The sequence below is a fragment of the Vitis riparia genome, chromosome 6 (assembly GCF_004353265.1).
Source record: "Vitis riparia cultivar Riparia Gloire de Montpellier isolate 1030 chromosome 6, EGFV_Vit.rip_1.0, whole genome shotgun sequence".
NCBI lineage: Eukaryota > Viridiplantae > Streptophyta > Magnoliopsida > Vitales > Vitaceae > Vitis > Vitis riparia.
The window spans coordinates 13,574,910-13,593,818 of NC_048436.1; the positions used below are offsets into that span (position 1 = coordinate 13,574,910).

At 35.8% G+C, this 18,909-nt stretch overlaps 1 protein-coding gene across 2 annotated transcripts; it reads left to right on the forward strand.

Moving 5' to 3' along the window:
* Positions 1-9,993: 9,993 nt before the first annotated feature.
* Positions 9,994-12,379, forward strand: LOC117916457 (root phototropism protein 2). Of its 2 annotated transcripts, XM_034832511.1 has the most exons (5): positions 9,994-10,148; positions 10,262-10,331; positions 10,412-10,789; positions 10,865-11,590; positions 11,678-12,379. In XM_034832511.1, exons 1-5 carry the CDS (start codon positions 10,087-10,089, stop codon positions 12,158-12,160), a joined length of 1,719 nt encoding a protein of 572 aa, XP_034688402.1. In that variant the 5' UTR covers positions 9,994-10,086; the 3' UTR covers positions 12,161-12,379. The 2 variants fall into 2 exon arrangements, with proteins under 2 accessions (XP_034688402.1, XP_034688403.1); XM_034832512.1 differs by lacking the exon at positions 9,994-10,148 and having other exon boundaries at positions 10,262-10,336.
* The last annotated feature ends 6,530 nt before the right edge of the window (positions 12,380-18,909 follow it).

Below are 18,909 nucleotides of genomic sequence, written 5' to 3' on the forward strand. Positions count from 1 at the left end.
TCTACCTCCAGGATTCAACATCTAGAGAATCTTGCCTTGGGTGCACTCTATAAGCGAGAAGTGTATAGCTCGGGTTTTGAAAAAATTCCTCAGATAGATGTATGAAAGACAATCTAAAAAACTCTCTGAATTTTCTAAAAAACTGGTATTAAGAGAGCGAAAGGTAACCTGCTTTTATAGGCCACTAACACAGTCCCAATGAGACTCTACTTCTAAGCGGAATAGGACTATAAGAGGAACAAGATTGTACTTGTAAGTGAAATGACACTCCACTAGCACAATCTCAATGAGATTCTTTCCAAAGATAAAAAAAAAAAAACTAAGTCAAACGAAATAAAAATTAAAATAAAATAAAAAATAAGAAAAAAGTTATTTTGAATTTGTAAAAATTAGCCAAACATTTTTTCACATTTACATTCTTTCTACAATCCCCCATAGAGTGTAGATGTGAAAAAAAAAATAGGGGAAAAAAAGAATCCAATGCATTAGTATTGGTGCCCAAAGGCTATGAACCAATTATAGGACAAATAAGAATTGAATCATAAAACATGGTGAAAATAAATTTCTATGAATTAGTGTTTCTTTATGTAACTCAAAGGACTTTTATCCACATTGGTTTTCTCAACTTTACTACGAGTTGTATAAAACGGGTTGGCACAAATAGGTCATGCGCCCTGCCTGGATATTCATGAGAGCTCCAGAGACCCTACTTAAGTTCTCATAGAAAGCGGCCATACCTCCACTCTCATATAGGTGAATCCATCAAGTATGTTCTACATTAAACATACCATCCATAAGGAATATGGTATTCATTAAGAGTAAACACTGAACCTTAATCAATGCAGAATACACTCTATCTACATCATAGTGATAGACTCTCATACAATTAGAGTTGATCGAGCACCTCAAGTTAACAAGTGATTTGTTATTACCCATATGAACTTACTTCATGGAATTTCTATTCTAATAGGTTAGGTTACCACAACTCTTGACTTTTATAATATGCATAGGCCCCATCCCTCTCGATGTTTTTTCCACTAGTTTCTTATTTAGTGGTTTGGTCAAAGAATCGACCAAATTCAACTATGACCTCACAAATTCTAGGGATATAACCCCTGTTTCAAGCAGCTGCCGCACAATATTATACCTTAAGCATATATACATGTTCTTCCCATTAAATATTTTACTCTTACCCTTAGCAATTGCAACTTGGCTATCACAACACATAGACGTAGATAGGGCTAGTCTCGTCCATAGTAGACAGAGTAATGCAAGTTTGCTTGGTAGACTTCTAAGAACCTGCACTTCCACCAAGGATGAAAACATATCCACTAGTGGATTTCATCTCATCTGAATCTAAGATCCAATTTGCATCACTAAATCCTTCAAGGATACTTGGAAATCCACTAAAGCACAAATCATAGTTAATGGTGCCTCTCAAATACTTAAGGACTCTACGAACAAGAGTCCAATGGTCTTGATTAGGACTTTGGGTGTACTGACTCAATCTACCTATTGAATAAGCAATGTCAGGTTTGGTATAATTCATTAAGTACATTAGGCTCTCTATGATCTAAGCATACTCTATTTGGGTAACATTATGTTCTCTATTTTTTTTCAGCTATGAGCTGGGATCATAAAGAGCTGACACTGGTTTACAATCAAAGTGTTCAAACTTCCTTAGGATCTTTTCAACATAGTGCTCTTGAGAAAGTTTAAACCTATTAGGTGTTCTAGTTATTTTAATTCCTAGAATCACTTTTGTCTCTCCTAGGTCTTTCATAATAACCTAGGAATTTCTTGGTCTCACACACAACCTCTAAGCTAGTTCCAAAGATCAGCATGTCATCAACATAAATGCAGAAATGACTATACATGTGTTATCCTCATACTTGCTATAGATACACTTATGATTAAACTTGTTGTGCCACTGTTTGGGAGTTTGTTTTAACCCATATAGTGATTTAACCAACGTACACACCTTTTTCTCCTTCCCTAGAACTACACAACCTTTAGGTTGTTCCATATAAATTTCCTTTTCCAAATCCCCATTCAAGAATGCAGTCTTGACATCCATTTGGTGTATCACCAAATTATGAATGGAAGCTAGAGCGATCAATACTCTAATTGACGTTATTCTTGTCACAGGGGCAAATGTATCAAAGCAATCCACATCCTTCCTTTGTTTAAAGCCTTTGATAACTAAATGAGCTTTATACTTCTCTATGGACCTATCTTGTTTTAACTTTCTTTTAAAGATCCACTTACAACCAATAGTCTTTGCACCATGAGCTAAATCTACTAACTCCTATGTATGGTTATACATGATTGATTCGATTTCACCATTAATGGCTTCTTTCTAGAATGGTGCATCATGAGAAGTTATAGCTTCTTTGTAGGATCTATGGTCCTCATCTATTAGGAAGGTGTAGAAACCATCTCCAAGGTTTGTTTATTTCTTACCTCTTTTACTCATTTTAGATTCAAATTCAGAAGGTTCAATAGACTTGTCTCTACTTGTTTTCTAAAATTGTTCATCATTTAGTTTCATAGGAAAGATGTTTTTAAAGAAATCTGCATTTTTTGTTTCCATTATAGTATTGACATCTACAAGATTGTGTTTTGACTTAGTAACAAGAAACCTATATGTCGCACTATTCTCAGCATAGCCAATGAACATTACATCAAAGGTTTTAGGACCTAGTTTCATTTTTTTAGGTTTAGGGAAAAGAACTTTAGCTAAACACCCCCAAACTTTCAGGCATGCTATATTAGGTGCATAACTCTTCCACAACTCATAAGGAGTTTTACTAGTTTTCTTGTAAGGTATTATATTTTGAATATGACATGCAGATAAGATAACTTCCTCCCACAAGTTTAAGAGTGCTCCTGAACTTACCAACATTGCATTCATCATTTCTTTTAAGGTTCTATTTTTCCTTTCTACTACTCCATTAGACTTAGGGCAATAAGGAGGAAGAGTTTCGTGAATGATCTCATGATCTTCATAAAAAGAATTAAAGGGATTGGACTCATACTCTTCTCCCCTATCAGTTCTAAGCCATTTAATTTTCTTACTTAGTTGATTTTCCACTTCATTTTTGTACTTGATGAAAACATCTCTTGCTTCGCCTTTGTTTCTAAAAAGATATACCCTTGTATACCTTGAGTAGTCATCTATGAAAGTTATGTAGAATTGTTCACCATCTCTAGTCATTGTATTTTTTAGGTCTCCTAAGTCACTGTGTATTAAACTTAGTAGATTTGATTCTCTTTCAACTGATTTACAAGATTTCTTTGTGGTTTTAGATTTTACACAATATTCACATTTTCCATGGTTTTCTAAGGACAATTTAAGGATTAAACTCAATTCAACAATTTTCTTTATATATAAAAAGTTCACATGTCCTAGTATCACAAGAATAAACCATGTAAGCAGACTAAGAAGATGCATTATTATTGATAATATAAAAAACCTTCAACATAAATAAACCCTGATTACAATAGCCCTTCCCCACAAATGCATCATTCTTGGTTAAAACTATTTTATTAGAGTCAAACAAGATCTTTACTCCTGCTTTTCCGAGCAAAGATACTAACACCAAGTTCAACGAATATCTGGTACATGAAGAACATCACTGAGGGCAAGCATTTTTCCAGAGGTTAGCTTGAGGAAAACTTTCCCTTTGCCAATCACTAGAGTAGATCTAGAATCACCCATAAATACTTGTTCATCTCCTTCCTTTAAAGTGTTATAGGAAGTAAATGCACTTCTGTTTCCATAGATGTGCATGGTATGCCCAGAGTCTACCACCTAGTCTTTCATATTGGTGACCATGCTCATCTCAGAGGAGACTAGTATTGAGATCACCTCTGTCTTTGCCAGATTTGCCTTTGAATTGGACTTCTCAGTTCTCTTCATATGGCGATATTGAGTTGCATGGTCTCCAGACTTGCCACAGACAAAACAATTACCCCGTTTTTTAATAGTTGGGTTCTGGACCTTGTTTGATGCATTAGGTTTGGTCCTAGAGTTTTGTTTTTCGGACCTATTGTTTTTGGGTTTGGGTTTGGGTTTTTCTTCTACTACATTAGCCTTAGAAGACAATTCCTTAGTTTTCTCAACATTGTCCCTATTTCGGTTTTGTTCCTCAATCCTAATATGAATTATGACATCCTCTAGGAATATTTGTTTCCTTTTATGTTTCATGTTATTTTGCAGTCTTTCCAAGACTCTAAAAGAGTTTACACTAAATAATCAGCCACAAAAGGTTCGAGCAATTTAATGACTTCAATAGCTAAGTCATTAATCAACAAGTGGTAGTCATGGATTTTAGATGATACATCTCTATCCTCGGTCATTTGGAAATTTCCAAAATTCCCTATGACATATTTATGAGTTCCTGCATCTTCTAAGATATATTTTTTATTCATTACATCCCAAATTTCTTTTACAACTTTAAATTGACAATAAATATCAACAAGCTCATTAAAAAGGGTACTCAGAATAACATGTCTAACTTGTTTATTTCCAGTTTCCTGGGTTGGTAACAAATGAGAACCATCTTCTGGTTTTGGGTTAGTCAAAATGGGAAGCTTATAGAGAAAACTCTTTCCTGTCATCTCTTAAAGAATGTCCCGTTGAAGGGATCAATCTTAGAGGTGTTAAAATGGGTGTGAACTAAGGAAGCTTCCATTTGAGATCTATTTCAAGATTATTGTTTTTAAGGGTATGAAAATAAAATACTAGCCCAAAGCAGACAAACAAATAACATAATGAATAACAAGGAAATTTATCGGCTGAGGTGTGACAAACATTGTCCTTGAAATAGATCCACCCTCCTTGAAAACGAACTTGATACACTAGGATACTAGTGGTTTACCTCCAAGATTCAACAATCAGAGAATCTCCTCTTGGGTGCACTCTATAAGTGAAACGTGTACAACTCGGGTTCTAAAAAATTCCTCTAGATAGATATATGAAAGGCTCTTTGAAAAACTCTCTGAATTCTTTAAAAAATTGGTATTAAGAGATAATGTGACTTGCTTTTATAGGTCATTAACACAATCCCAATGGGATTCTACTTGTAAGTGGAATAGGACTGAAAGAGGAACGGGATTCTACTTGTAAGTGGAATGAGGTTCTTCTCAAACATAAAAGACTAAGTCAAACGGAATAAAAATTAAAATAAAAGATAAAAAAATTATTTTGATTTTTGTAAAAATTAGCCAAATTCGCTAAAACACTTTTTTACATTTACACTCTTCCTACATTCTCCTTGAGCTTTTCTTGGGTTGTCTAAGCCAGTGTTGCTAGAAACACCCATGATCATCATTGGCGTCAACTATGTAAAGCCATTTTCAAAGCTTCAACATCTAAGTCTTCTTATCTATTTGTTTTCACTTGATTGTATCAAATATTTTGCTTCAATGGGCCTTGACTTTATCTTTTGGTTTGCCTCATTGTTGTATTGATTGTTTAGATTCGGAAGAACTTTACTCCCCCATTATTAAATTGAATAATTTTTCTCACCAATGGCTCGGTGCCCATTGTTTCATCTGAACAAAAGATCCTCATTTGGGAACTCTAATCATCATTTTTCACTCTTTTTTTTATTTATATATCAAATTTAAAGGTATCCTCATTCAATATTCAAAAAGCTTCACAATTGAAATCACATCTCCACATCCTTTTTCTATAAAACCAATTATAGCAAGTGCATTAAAAGCCAATCCTGGTATGACTCATCATCATCATCATCAAAGTGAAATCCAATCCATAGAGGAAACCAAGCATGAATATTTGAATACTGAAAAGGAATAAAGAGAAGTTGATAGTGACAATTCTTTTACGGCCATGCACTTACGACAATGGGTCATTTTTTCATGGGCCAGGGTGGGATTAGTGGTACAATTTCACTTAGCTGAATCCATCAAACCTATGAAATGGGATGGGCCTGCAAGTTAACCAATATACCGTACAAACTTTTTTTTCTTTTTTTCTTTTTTGTTTAATCATATTCAATCGTATATAATATTATGATTTCAAATGATTTGAGTTGTCTAAATGTTACATAGGACACATCAATTAAGGAGCCATCAAATTTTTTAGTAAAATTGATGTTGGGGTTGGGGATCATGGGTAGACCGTAGAGCAAAACAAAAACACATGTTAACAGGGGTTAGGGGCAGAGGGAGTGGATTAAGGGTGAGAAGGTGTTGGGCCAAGACGGCCCACAGGCAGTGGAGGGTGCAAGAAGACGACAAGAATTGGAGTGGGCATTGGTTTTTAAAAGGAAAAAGATCTGGAAGTGAAGACTGTCCACAAATTGAGATTAGGAAGAGAGTAGTGAGAGGGGACCAGACTCCCTCCCTCCCTCTTTCTTCAAAATTCCAACACAACTTCCAGACTCCCACATTAGACAAGGAAAGCAACCCATATCTCTCATCTGCATCTGCATCTCCATCTCCATCCTCTCTAAATGCATCTTTTTCCATATCATTCACACTCCCTTAAGCCTTATTGACATCCATTTCTAATTTTTTTTTTTCAAATAAAATAAAAAACAATTTTTTTTCTTAAATATAGAAAATAAGATGTTTTTTTTTTTTTTTTTTTTTCATTTTTAAGTCGTTTTTAATTATTTTTTTATTTTATAATAATTGTTTTTTAAAATAATTATAATAATATAAAAAATAATTAAAATTAAAACATTAAAAATAAAAATTATTTTTAAAACATATTTAAAAATATAAAAATAGATCAAGAGATTTCTTAATGAAAACGCATTTTCTAGTTTTTGATTGCTAAATATATATATATATATTGGTTATAAAGAGAAAAAAAAAACTATTTTAAAAGAGAATATGAAAGCAAGGCCTTAATTTCCCATTACCCTGATTCATGTAATCAACTCAACCTTAATTTCCCTTGCATGCACCAAATCAAATCAGGACTCATGCCCTCACCAAGCTTTTCTTTTGTACTACCGCATGGAATCAACCAATCCAAAACAGCAAGCTACAAGAAAGACTCAAATGACTTAGAATTATCCTAATGTCGTCTGAAAGAGCCTAAGGCAAAATGCCAACATAGATATTTATATCCACGCTGTAAGTGCACTTTTTATCCTTTTTTTTTTTTGGCCCTTTTTAGGTGGCGTTTTCAATTAGAAAAATGAGAGGAGGGGGTCATTAATGAACAGAAACGGAAATTGAATATCATCCACAAATAGTTGGACGCTAATCATAATATGAAACAGAGTCAATTGGAGCCTGTGGGGTCTAGACAAACACCTGCGTTCTCCCGCCTGAGTGCCACTGCTAACTACTACTACAACATCATATTAATTTCACAAAAAAAAAAAAAATTCATAAATAATATTATTCATACTCTATAAAATATAAAAGGTCTTATTCCTTTATATTATCATCTCTTTTTTTCTGTTTAAAATGGCAATTTAGAGGAATGAGATGGTCCAATAAGAAAAAAGATGAAGGGATTGGGGGAAAAGAGAAGGGATTGGCTGGACTGGAAGCAGTTTGATTGCAGTGGGAGCCCACCTGCAAACATTTTAGCGAAGACAGAGGGATTGTTGGCGTGTAAGACTGCCGGATGAGGTGGCACCACCAGAACCAAGATTTTGTGGAGTTGGGAACTGGAGCCAAACGACCACTTGTTTGTGTGGCGGAGAGATCTTCTTCCGGGTTCACAGTCGTCAGACTTGACAACCGCCCAACACCTTCCTATTCATCACGTCCCATCACATCTACCGTATATTCAGACACTTTAGTCTCAGACCCACCGCTTCCTCTTTTGAATTATTAAAATCCAATTACTACACAAATTCCCCGTTTTATCCATACGCACCCCAACCCTCACTCCCACTTGCTTGGCCTCTGGGCACCGACTCGGGGCCATCACGCACTAGGTCAAACTCCGTGGGCATGCAGCTGGTCCATGTATATCTGGACCCAAGTGGCATTGCGGGCATCCTCCAGGTTGGGAGTCACAGCCAAATTGTAATTGGTGGTGTCAAAGGTGGTTAACATTCGTAAATTATGATTTCAATTTCAGATACTTTTCACAGGATTGGATTGAATTCAATTGTATTTTGATTAAATTGGCCTACGTAAACCGTTTAGTAAATAGGTTATATTTGAGTCAATCTATCTAATTCAAATTTACATATTTAATAGTAATATTGATTAGTCTAATTATAATTTAAGATGTGAAAATCTTTTTTACTTCTTCTATTGAAAATTAATCTAATTAATTATTCTTTCATAACTAATTTTTGTGGTTGTTGGATGCATTATTATAATATTTTTTACATGTTTTTTTTATATCTAAGTCCACTATCTTCAACTTTTTATCATTCACACTTCAATTTTTATGCGCCAAACTATTAGGTGAGGTGGGTTTATTGATTGTCAAGAGAGACCGAAATTATATTTGACTCATTTTAAATTTATTTTTAAATAAATATATCAATATAATCATAAATATATATTAAAATATTAATAATAAAAACTTATACAAAACTTAATTTAATATAATTATTAAACAAAATGACTTGATTATTAAATGGATTATTTGACGAGTCACTTATTTAGTAATTCCATAATATTTAGATTTATATTTTAATTTGATTATTATACATACCGTGTTTGGATTTATTTATTTAAGAAAATGTTTAGAGTCTTGATACAACGATACAACATAAATATGATCCATCAATACGAGTTAATACTTTGAATGGTGTCATCGGTTATCACCAATCCAATTTTAGAAATTTACCAGTAATTATTCCATTAAATTCTATTTATCACGAGATAGACTCACTCTGACAGCTTGCATTCAACCTTTCCAACAATAAAAGCATTAAAATGTTTCCACTGATGAAGATTAGAATCTAAATGAGACCTGACATTTCACGAGTTGAATCAACCTCTACTACGTTGTATATCAAAAAATCTATGCTTGAAAACAAAGCCATGGTTCCAACATGGCGACGGTGAATCTTCCCCAAAAGTAGACGCTCAAACCCCGTGTCATGCAACTCGCACTAGTAGTTAGTCAGAGTCATAAAAGAGAAAGTACTAAAAATCCACTCATTTATGTGAAGTACTCTCTTTAAAACTCAAATAAAAATATTTTGACAACATATTAGTAAAAACAAAAAAGAATAGTACGTATGAGAAGTTAGAAATTATTTTTAAAATTTATAAAACATATATTAATTTTTTTATTAATCAAAACAATTTTTTGATAAATAGTTTTGAAGAAATAATTAAAATATAAATAATTTTAACAACTTTTTTATTAGGTATAAGTATAAAATATGGAGAATGAGTTGATAAAATTATTTTTCATATTTAAATTTTGTTTTTAAAATAATTAAAAACTAATTTTAAGAACCACACTCTTGGGGAATTATTTTTTAAAAACAACTTCTAACAAGCCTTGTTGATTTTTTTTTTTTGGACTCCTAAAGGTTCCTGTTGCCATTAACCAAAATTCTAAGCACACAACTTGTTTTGGAATTTGGATAATGAATTAATACAAAAATCAATAAACCCATTAAAGCAATAGTGAAATGTGGGCTAAATTCTAATATATATTAAAAAAGGGGATCAATTAAACTATAACATATTTATACTTTAGAACACATTGTTTTTTATTCATTTATGGGTAGATTAATCTCATATATTGTATCTTTGTTTCATGATTCATCCAACACTTTTAATGACTCGGATTTCATATGTGATGGTTTATCAATATTTTGGATTTTCCCAAATTTTACGGCCAGAGGAGGTGGCTGGGAATATGGAGGGCGAGAAGCCCGTGGACATGAATTCTAAATCAGTTGGGTGGTCTTAGTCGACACGTGAAACAGGGGTAGAATGGACCATATCCAAATACTGATAACTATCCCGAAAAGTAAGTCATCGAAAGATTAAAAAGGCAACATAACGATATGGTCATCAAGATAAAACTCAACAAAGCTAAAATCTCTATATAACCGTCTACTGATCCTACTCTGTATCTGACGATCTCTGTTCTCAGAAACCAATCGATCTCTCATGGCCGCCTCTCTCAAGGGCAACAATAGGCGCTCTCTGGCCATGGAGAGGACAGGCCAATGGTAACAATATTAAAATTCCCTTCCCCAATCTCTGAAACTCTCTGCTTTCTCCACCCAAACGACTTCCTTCTCTCTTCTTTCTTTTAACGCAACTTTCCTGCCTTTTTTTTCAGGGTTTTCTCTCAAGAGATTCCTACTGATGTGGTAGTTGAAGTTGGAGAGGCCAATTTCTCTCTTCACAAGGTAAGGTAAATGGGTATTGAGAGTAAAGGAAATGTATTGATTAATTGGAGGTTCTGAGTTTTCACGTATGTACCCGACAGTTCATGCTAGTGGCGAAGAGCAACTACATCAGAAAACTGATAATGGAATCGAAAGAAGCAGATTTAACGAATATTGATCTCTCCGACATACCTGGAGGGCCTGAGATCTTTGAGAAAGCTGCAAAGTTCTGTTATGGCGTCAATTTTGAGATTACAGTTCACAACGTCGCGGCTCTCCGTTGTGCTGCAGAGTATCTCCAGATGACCGACAAGTACTGCGACGGCAACCTGTCCGGACGGACGGAGGATTTCCTCAAACAAGTTGCCTTGACCAGCCTTTCTGGCGCCGTCGTGGTTTTGAAGTCCTGCGAAGATCTTCTCCCTAAGGCGGAAGAGCTTAAGATCGTTCAAAGATGCGTTGATGTTGCAAGCACAAAGGTAATCTATACTTGTCTCATTCTTGTGGTTGAGATTCAGTAGTTGGCAGTGCTGACTGTGATTTCTCCGTTTCAGGCTTGTAATGAAGCAAATTTCCCCAGTCGTTCGCCTCCTAACTGGTGGACAGAGGAGCTTTCAATTTTGGACATCGGGTTCTTCGAGAAAATCATAGCTGCCATGAAATTACGCGGCGCGAAATCCCTAACTGTAGCCAGCGCACTGATCACGTACACAGAGAGAACGCTCCGAGATCTCGTCCGAGACCACACCGGTAACGGCATCAGGTCGTCGGACAACGAGGATTCCAACCTTAGAAGTCGGCAGCGGGAGCTTCTAGAGGCGATCGTCGTACTCTTACCCTCCGAGAGAGCAGCGCTCCCTATAAACTTCCTCTGCTGTCTTCTTCGCTCCGCGATCTTCTTAAAAGTAGCCCATACTTGTAAGAACGAGCTCGAGAAACGGATCTCGGCGATCTTAGAGCACGTAACCGTCGACGATCTCTTGGTCCTGTCGTTCACCTACGACGGCGAGAGGCTCTTCGACCTGGACAGCGTTAGAAGAATTATATCAGGATTCGTGGAGAAGGAGAAGAGCGTGGCTGTCTTCAACGGTGGAGATTTCCAGGAGGTTTGTTCCACCGCGATGCAGAGAGTCGCCAAGACTGTAGACGCGTACCTAGGGGAGATTGCCACGCACGGAGAGCTCAGCATATGCAAATTCAACGGCATCGCTAATCTAGTGCCCAAGGACGCCAGAAAGGTGGACGACGACCTGTATCGCGCCATTGATATCTTCCTCAAGGTGAGAAGAGGCATAAAAAACGACTCCGTTTCAACAATCGTTTTTGCCATAGGTGGATTGTTGATGAGCAGATGATATTGATTGCAGGCACATCCGAACCTGGACGAGATCGAGAGGGAGAAGGTATGCAGCGTGATGGATCCACTGAAACTCTCGTACGAAGCTCGAGTCCACGCTTCGCAGAACAAGCGGCTGCCGGTGCAGATCGTTCTGCACGCCCTCTACTACGATCAGCTGAAGCTCAGGAGCGGCGCCGACGATGCCCACGACGCCATGAGCACGAGGAGCCATTTGCAGGCGGACGTGTCGCTGGTGAGAGAGAACGAGGCGCTGAGGTCGGAGCTGATGAAGATGAAGATGTACATCTCCGACATACAGAAGAATTCTTCGGCCGCCGGTGGGAAGGGATTAGGCGGTGGTTCAAAGAAGCCCACGTTTTTCTCGTCCATGTCCAAGACATTAGGAAAGCTGAATCCCTTCCGGCATGGATCCAAGGACACTTCCAACATTGATGACGTGACGGCGGTCGATGTTACCAAGCCCAGAAGAAGAAGGTTCTCCATCTCCTAATCCACTTTTGAAGGAGCATCTACTTCTAATCCCGCTTTAATTCATTTTAATTGTGTGCTTTGGTTTGTTACTCAAATCTCATTTGTTTTGATTCTGTATTTTATATGTTAGGGAATTGAATTGTTGTTTGCGTGACTTTGATTTAAACAGTCAAAGTTGAAGTTGTAATCAAGTGATTTTGTATAATAAATAGATTGCATTCTCTCCCTTCGATTTCAATTTCTATAATTAAACGCTTTCCTTTTATTTGTATTGTATTGTATTTAATATTTATCCTCTGGGCCCACCCTTTCTTTTAACCCACTCCTATTTACACCATTCTTCATTCTACGATGTGCCTTGATTTCACACGTTTTTTTATTTTTTATTTTTGTTTAATTTGTTAAAAGACCATAAATTAGGTCATTGTAAACCCCTCAAAAAGACCAATGTTTTTTTATTTATTGGATTTAGGTGGTACCACATGAGAAGGGGGGTGGGGGGTTTTTTTTTTTTTTGGTAGGATGGGGGGACCCCTGGTAGAAAGGAAGGCAGCTTCATAGACACGACAAAGGGCATGGATGGTCTGGTTGAGGAGGCCATGTCTGCTGATGGAAGAACAGTAGGGCAAGTAGTGGTTTGCCAAGAAAGATAGAAACATGAAGAAATAGAAGAGGGAGGGTATCCAGATGAGGCTGGGGGAGATTACCAGAGAGAGTGAGTTACCGGAGGGGCGGCTGCAGGCGAGTTTAAGGTGGGTTTCTTGTTGACTTTGTTTCGTAATCTTCTCATTCTTTTGTTTTTTTCATTTTGGTTTGTTTTGCATTGCTCATCAGTTTGGGTTGGATTGTATGTTGATTTTCATTGATTTTCTGGATCATATTCTTATTGTTGTTGTTGATATTGCTGTTATCCTTATGGTTTAGCTTGAAGTTAATAAGGCTCTGTATCTCACGTATTTTTGGCAACTCTAGCTTGAGATCTCCTCACCTGTATCAGCCCGTGGATATCACCTGAAATGAGGCTTGATGCACTCATGTTTTTCTTTGCTTTATTCCTCTTTTATCCTTTCCTTGTTTTTTTTTTTTGTTTTGGCTCCTTTTATGCCGTTTTTGTTCCTCTATTGCTGGTGCATTTGAAGAACCGAAAATGGCTGGTGTTGGAGAAAGGCACGCGGACCTCCCTCACCCTCTGTGGCAACGTCGTTCACAGCAAATCAGTATATGATTCCGACTTGTTATCAGGCCATGACTCACCTTGACCTCTCTCTGCTCTCGCCTTGGGGCCACTCCTTTATTTCTCCCTCCTCTGATCCTACGCTTCTAGCTCATCTTCTTCGCCATGCCTTTCCGATGGTGACTCCGCTCACTGTCCATGCTCGCACTTCGGCCACTCTCCAACTCCTGGCTCCCCAATGGCTCAATCTCACCCACAACAGCCACTTCGTCCATCAAACCGTCGCTGTCGGAGATGGAGCCTGCCACTCCTCGTCGTCGCTGCCTTCCTCTTCATCAAGATCTCCGTCCAACGGCGGAGACGACGGTGAGACTAGCAGCGCCGGCCATGGCAAGCGGCGGCGCGAGCGCCAGCAGAAGCAGCAGCCCCCACCTCCATTCCTTCATACCATCATGGCCATCATCAACATGCAGGCCCTATTCCCCACCGCTGGCTTGCTACCCGTTGGCCACCCTTTTGTTTTTTTTTAAAATAAGGTGGCAGCACCCTTAGATCTTCATGGTGGATGTTTGGCTGGTGGGCTTTGTTGGTGGGCTCCCAAAGCCCAAGTTGTAGGTTTAGATTAGTTCATATGGGCCTTAAGCCCCATCCTCCAAGTTTGGGCCAAGTATACGGCCCTCTCAAGTCCTTTTTCTAATGTTACAAATACGTTTTTCCTATGAAGATTTTAAAATCAGCTATACAAAATATCATTTTCGAAATAACTTCCTAAAATTTAATTTTAAATTCGGTTTGCAAAATTTTGATTCTCGAAAATTCAATCCCGAAAATTCCCCTATGCAATTTCACTCGTTTAAATATAATGATTGTTAATTATTATTATTTCATATGTATCGATTTATCATCTTTTAAAAAAATCTCATTCATTAAAGTCTAATCCTTAAAAAATTCCATGTTTTAATTTAAATTTTCAAATCTAAAAATTTCACGATTCGTTTAAATCTTATTTTCATCAATTAGAATTATCCTCTCATATTTATCTATTTATTTAAATTCTAATCCTTCAAAAACCACATGTCTTAATTTAATTTTTCAACCTTAAAAATTCCACAATTCGTTTAAATTTCATTTTCATCAACTAGAATTATCCTCCTATATTTATCTATTTAAATTCTAATCCTTCAAAAATCACATGTCTTAATTTAATTTTTCAACCCTAAAAATTCCACAATTCGTTTAAAATCTTATTTTCATCAATTATAATTGTAATCCTATATTTATCTATTTATTTAAAGTCTAATCTTTAAAAAATCCAATGTCCTAATTTAATTTTCAATCTAAAAAATCCCACTACACATTTTTTGTTCGTTAAAATATTATTTTCGTTAATTAGCATTATTGTTCCACATTTATTTACTTATTCCAATCATTAAAATTTAATTCTTCAGAAACCCGACTTCCAAATTTAATTTCTAATCTCAAAAACTCCACCGTTCATAAACCGCTATTTAATAATTGTTTTCGCTATTAATGCTATCCCATCCATTTACTTATTCAGTTATTCATATACCGAATATCCCACCCCTAAATATTTTCTTAAATTTTCAATCTATGAGTTTAATCCCCAATCTCTAAAAATTCCATCTCTCGTAATTATTTACCTGATCTTTATTATTTCACCATCGTCACTATCCTATTCATTTACTTATTCACTCGTCCGCTTATCCACTCATTTTAAATTCCGAACTCTCTAACCATTTTTCAAATTTCCAACCTCGTTCAAATTCAATTTCTAAAATTCTCATTCTCACATTTAGTTTCTAAAACTCCGGTCTTTAAATAAACTTTAAAATTCCAATTTTTAAATAACCTTCGAGACTCTAATTTTTCAAATAAATTTCAAAAATTCGATTTTCTCTCAAATGGTTTTAATTCCATTCTGGTTTTCAAACAATCTTCTGCTTCTCTTGATTTCAATAAGCATGAATGAATTTTTCATAATTCCGAAATAATAAAATCTGTGGTATTAATTCATGTAGGATGAACGGGCTTTGGTGGGGGCCCTACATCATTGGATGTTTCCTTTGAAAATCCGCTTGATTGAATTGTGGCATACGATGACTTCATATTCGATTTATTGGATGTGAGACATGTTTTATGCTTTTTATCATGCACTGACCCCATTTTTATGATAGCGCATTGCTTGTTTGATGCCAAGGTATGTCCCTGCTCTCACTCTGGTCAATCTTTATTGAGCGTTTTTTTTCTCATATGTGCATGATTGTTATGAATATTCATTGATTTACTTATCAATTGCCATGATTGTTTCATCTTATTAGTAGATACCCGACTTTAGGGATTTAGAGGGGTGCTACGGTTTTTACCGTACCTTCCCAATAAGTAATCTGACCCCCGAGCCCGATCCAATTTTTCACAGACCACATTTTCCAAAATAAGGAGTCGCACTTAGGGTTTTCTTTCTTATTTTTTTACCCTTTAAAAATAAAACAAAAATAAGTGGCGACTCCAAGTCATTTTCCTAATAAATGAAATCATTTTTCAAAATAAAAATCGAGCTCGCCATCGAGTGGGAAATGCATGAGCCGAAATGCAGGGCCCACAGTCATGTACATATTTTATTTGTTTAATTTGTTTGTTTTTATTCAAGATTGTTGAGTCCATCATCTAAAAACACAAGTCATTCTAGGTCGTCTTCAAACAAATGAACCTTTTAATCCTTACTTTCATCATTTAGATAGTCCAGGACTCGTTCTTGTTTCACAACATTTCATTGGAGATAACTATGCCTCTTGGAGTAGAGCGATGTTGATTGCTTTGTATGTGAAGAATAAACTAGGATTCATTGATCGCTCGATCGTCAAACCTGAAGGTATTGATCTAAATCTTCTTCATTCTTGGACTATAAGAATAACAATATTGTTATCTCGTGGATCTTAAACTCTATTTCTAAAGTGGTTTATGCTAGTGTGATATTTGATGATTCGATTAGAGAGATTTGGCTCGATCTCAAAGATTGCTTTCAATAGAGGAATGGACCTAGATTTTTTCAATTAAGACATGAATTAATGAATTTGGCTCAAAATCAGAACTCTGTTAGTGTATATTTTACTCAACTGAAGACTATATGGGAGGAATTGAAGAATCATAGGCCTGTTTGCACTTGTGGTGGTGTGAAGAATCTCAATTCTCACTATCAAATGAAATATATCATGTCTTTTCTTATGGGATTAAATGACTCATTTGCTCAAGTCAGAGGACAATTGCTTCTTATGGATCCTTTACCCCTTATAAATAAAATGTTTTCCTTAATTTCTCAAGAGGAACATCAGAAGAAAATTGGTAGCCATATTAATGTTGGGTCAGATTCTGTTGGAACCATGACTTTTGTTGTTAAGACTGATAATTCTAAGGCTTTTGAGGTTATAAAGGATAGAAGAAGGATAAACCTTTCTGCACTTATTGCAACTTTCATGGTCATACCATTGATAAATGTTACAAGATACATGGCTATCCACCTGGTTACAAACCTAGACCGAGGAATAATTCTACTTATTCCAACAATAACACTGTTGTTAATCAAGTATCAAACCAATCATTCTCTAATTCTGCTATCAAGACTGATCAACTAGGTGGCGTTGGAGATTTCATTCAAAATCTTAATCTTAATCAATATCAACAACTTATGTCTATGTTTTCTACTCATTTACCTTCATTTGTTAAACCAAATAATGACCATCAAGATGCTCCGACTGCTTTTTATAGCATAGGTATTTGTTTTTCAATTTCCCCGAATCCTATCTTTTCCTCCACTCAGTTTTGGATAGTTGATTTAAGTGCCACAAGACATATGTGTTATAGTGTTACAACCTTTGTTTCTCTGAGACCTATACAAAATTCTACTATTTATTTGCCCAATCATATTCAAATTCTTGTTAGTTTCTATGGTGATGTTACACTAAGTTCCATGCTCACCCTCAATGATGTCATATTTGTTCCCCAGTTCAAGTTTAACTCGATTTCCATGAGTGCTCTTACTTATGGTTCACAACTTACAAGTCAGTTTTCTTCCTGATTGCTTCATTATTCAGGAACTCAACACCAAGAAGATGATTGGCAAGGGTGACAAGCTTGAAGATCTTTCTATTCTTGATACAAATGCATTGAAGCATGTTTCTACATTTTTTTATAAATAATGTTTTAGATCATGTATGGCACAAAAGACTTGGTCATCTTTCTTTCAAACGTTTAGATGCTTTGAAAATCATTTACATTATGATGTTTCATGTTGAATAAAGCTCTTCCTTGTTACATTTGTCCCTTAGCAAAGCAAAGAAGATCGTCGTTTGATTATCATAATCACATGTCTCAGTTTCCATTTGATTTGGTGCATTGTGACATTTGGGGGCCTTACTTTGTTTCTTCACATGCTGGACATAGATATTTTCTAACTTTAGTGGATGATTGTTCTCAGTTTACCTTGATTTTCATTCTCAAATAGAAATTTGATGTTGGTACCATAATTCCCAAGTTCTTCAATATGGTTGTCACTTAGTTTAATGCCAAGATCAAAGTGTTCAGATTTGATAATGCTTTGGAATTAGATTTTACTAATTTTTTTAATGATAGAGAAGTGTTACATCAATTTTCTTGTGTAGAAAGACCACAACAAAACTCAGTTGTGGAAAGGAAACATCAACACTTGCTCAATGTTACTAAAGCATTATATTTTCAATCCAGGGTCCCTATTCAATTTTGGAGTGAATGTGTTCTCACCGCTACATTTCACATCAATAAGACACCTTCTTCTTTACTCAATCATCACACTCTCTATGAAGTTCTTTACAAATTCATAGTAGATTATTCTCATTTCAGAGTGTTTGGGTGTTTAGCTTTTGCTTCAACACTCACTACTCATAAAACTAAGTTTCAACCTAGATTTTAAGTTTGTGTTTTTCTTGGTTACCCTTCGGGCATTAAAGGTTATAGATTGTATGATGTTGTCACTAAACAGATTTTTATCTCTTGAGATGCTATATTTCATGAGGAAATTTTTTCTTTTCACACTACAACTCCTTCAAACAAGTTGATTAACCCTTTTCTTGATCTTGTCTTACCAATTTCTTCTCTTGAACCTTCTCCCATCTCTCAATCTGTAATTTCTACACCATTAATAGATTCTAGTATTTCACTTATAGTTTCTGGCTGTTTATCACCAACTCCTAATCGTGCTTCTAATAATATTGTTGTAGTGCTTTCCAATTCAGATTTGCATGTTTTAGCTCCTTCTCCAACTAAAGTTCTTATTAGAAAGTCTATAAAGGTCTCTAAACCTCCTTCTTATCTTAAGGATTTTCACTACAACTTGCTATCCCATAAGGACTTGCTCTCTTGTGCTACTTCCTATTCTTTATCCAAATACTTGTCTTATGGTTCTTTATCTACTTCTCACAAGAACTTTGTTCTAAATTTTTCTTCTCAATTTGAATCTCAATTTTATCACCAGGCTATTAAATTTCCACATTGGAGAGTTGTTATGAAGGTCGAATTAAATGCTATGGAACTCAATGAAACCC

What these genes read in the sequence shown, in the direction of transcription:
- LOC117916457 (XM_034832511.1), top strand. Translation starts at nt 10,087, where the DNA reads ATGGCCGCCTCTCTCAAGGGCAACAATAGGCGCTCTCTGGCCATGGAG. An exon ending in ATGGAGAGGACAGGCCAATG is followed by an intron (nt 10,149 to 10,261) that starts GTAACAATATTA and finishes CTTTTTTTTCAG; the next exon opens with GGTTTTCTCTCAAGAGATTC. An exon ending in TTGATGTTGCAAGCACAAAG is followed by an intron (nt 10,790 to 10,864) that starts GTAATCTATACT and finishes TCTCCGTTTCAG; the next exon opens with GCTTGTAATGAAGCAAATTT.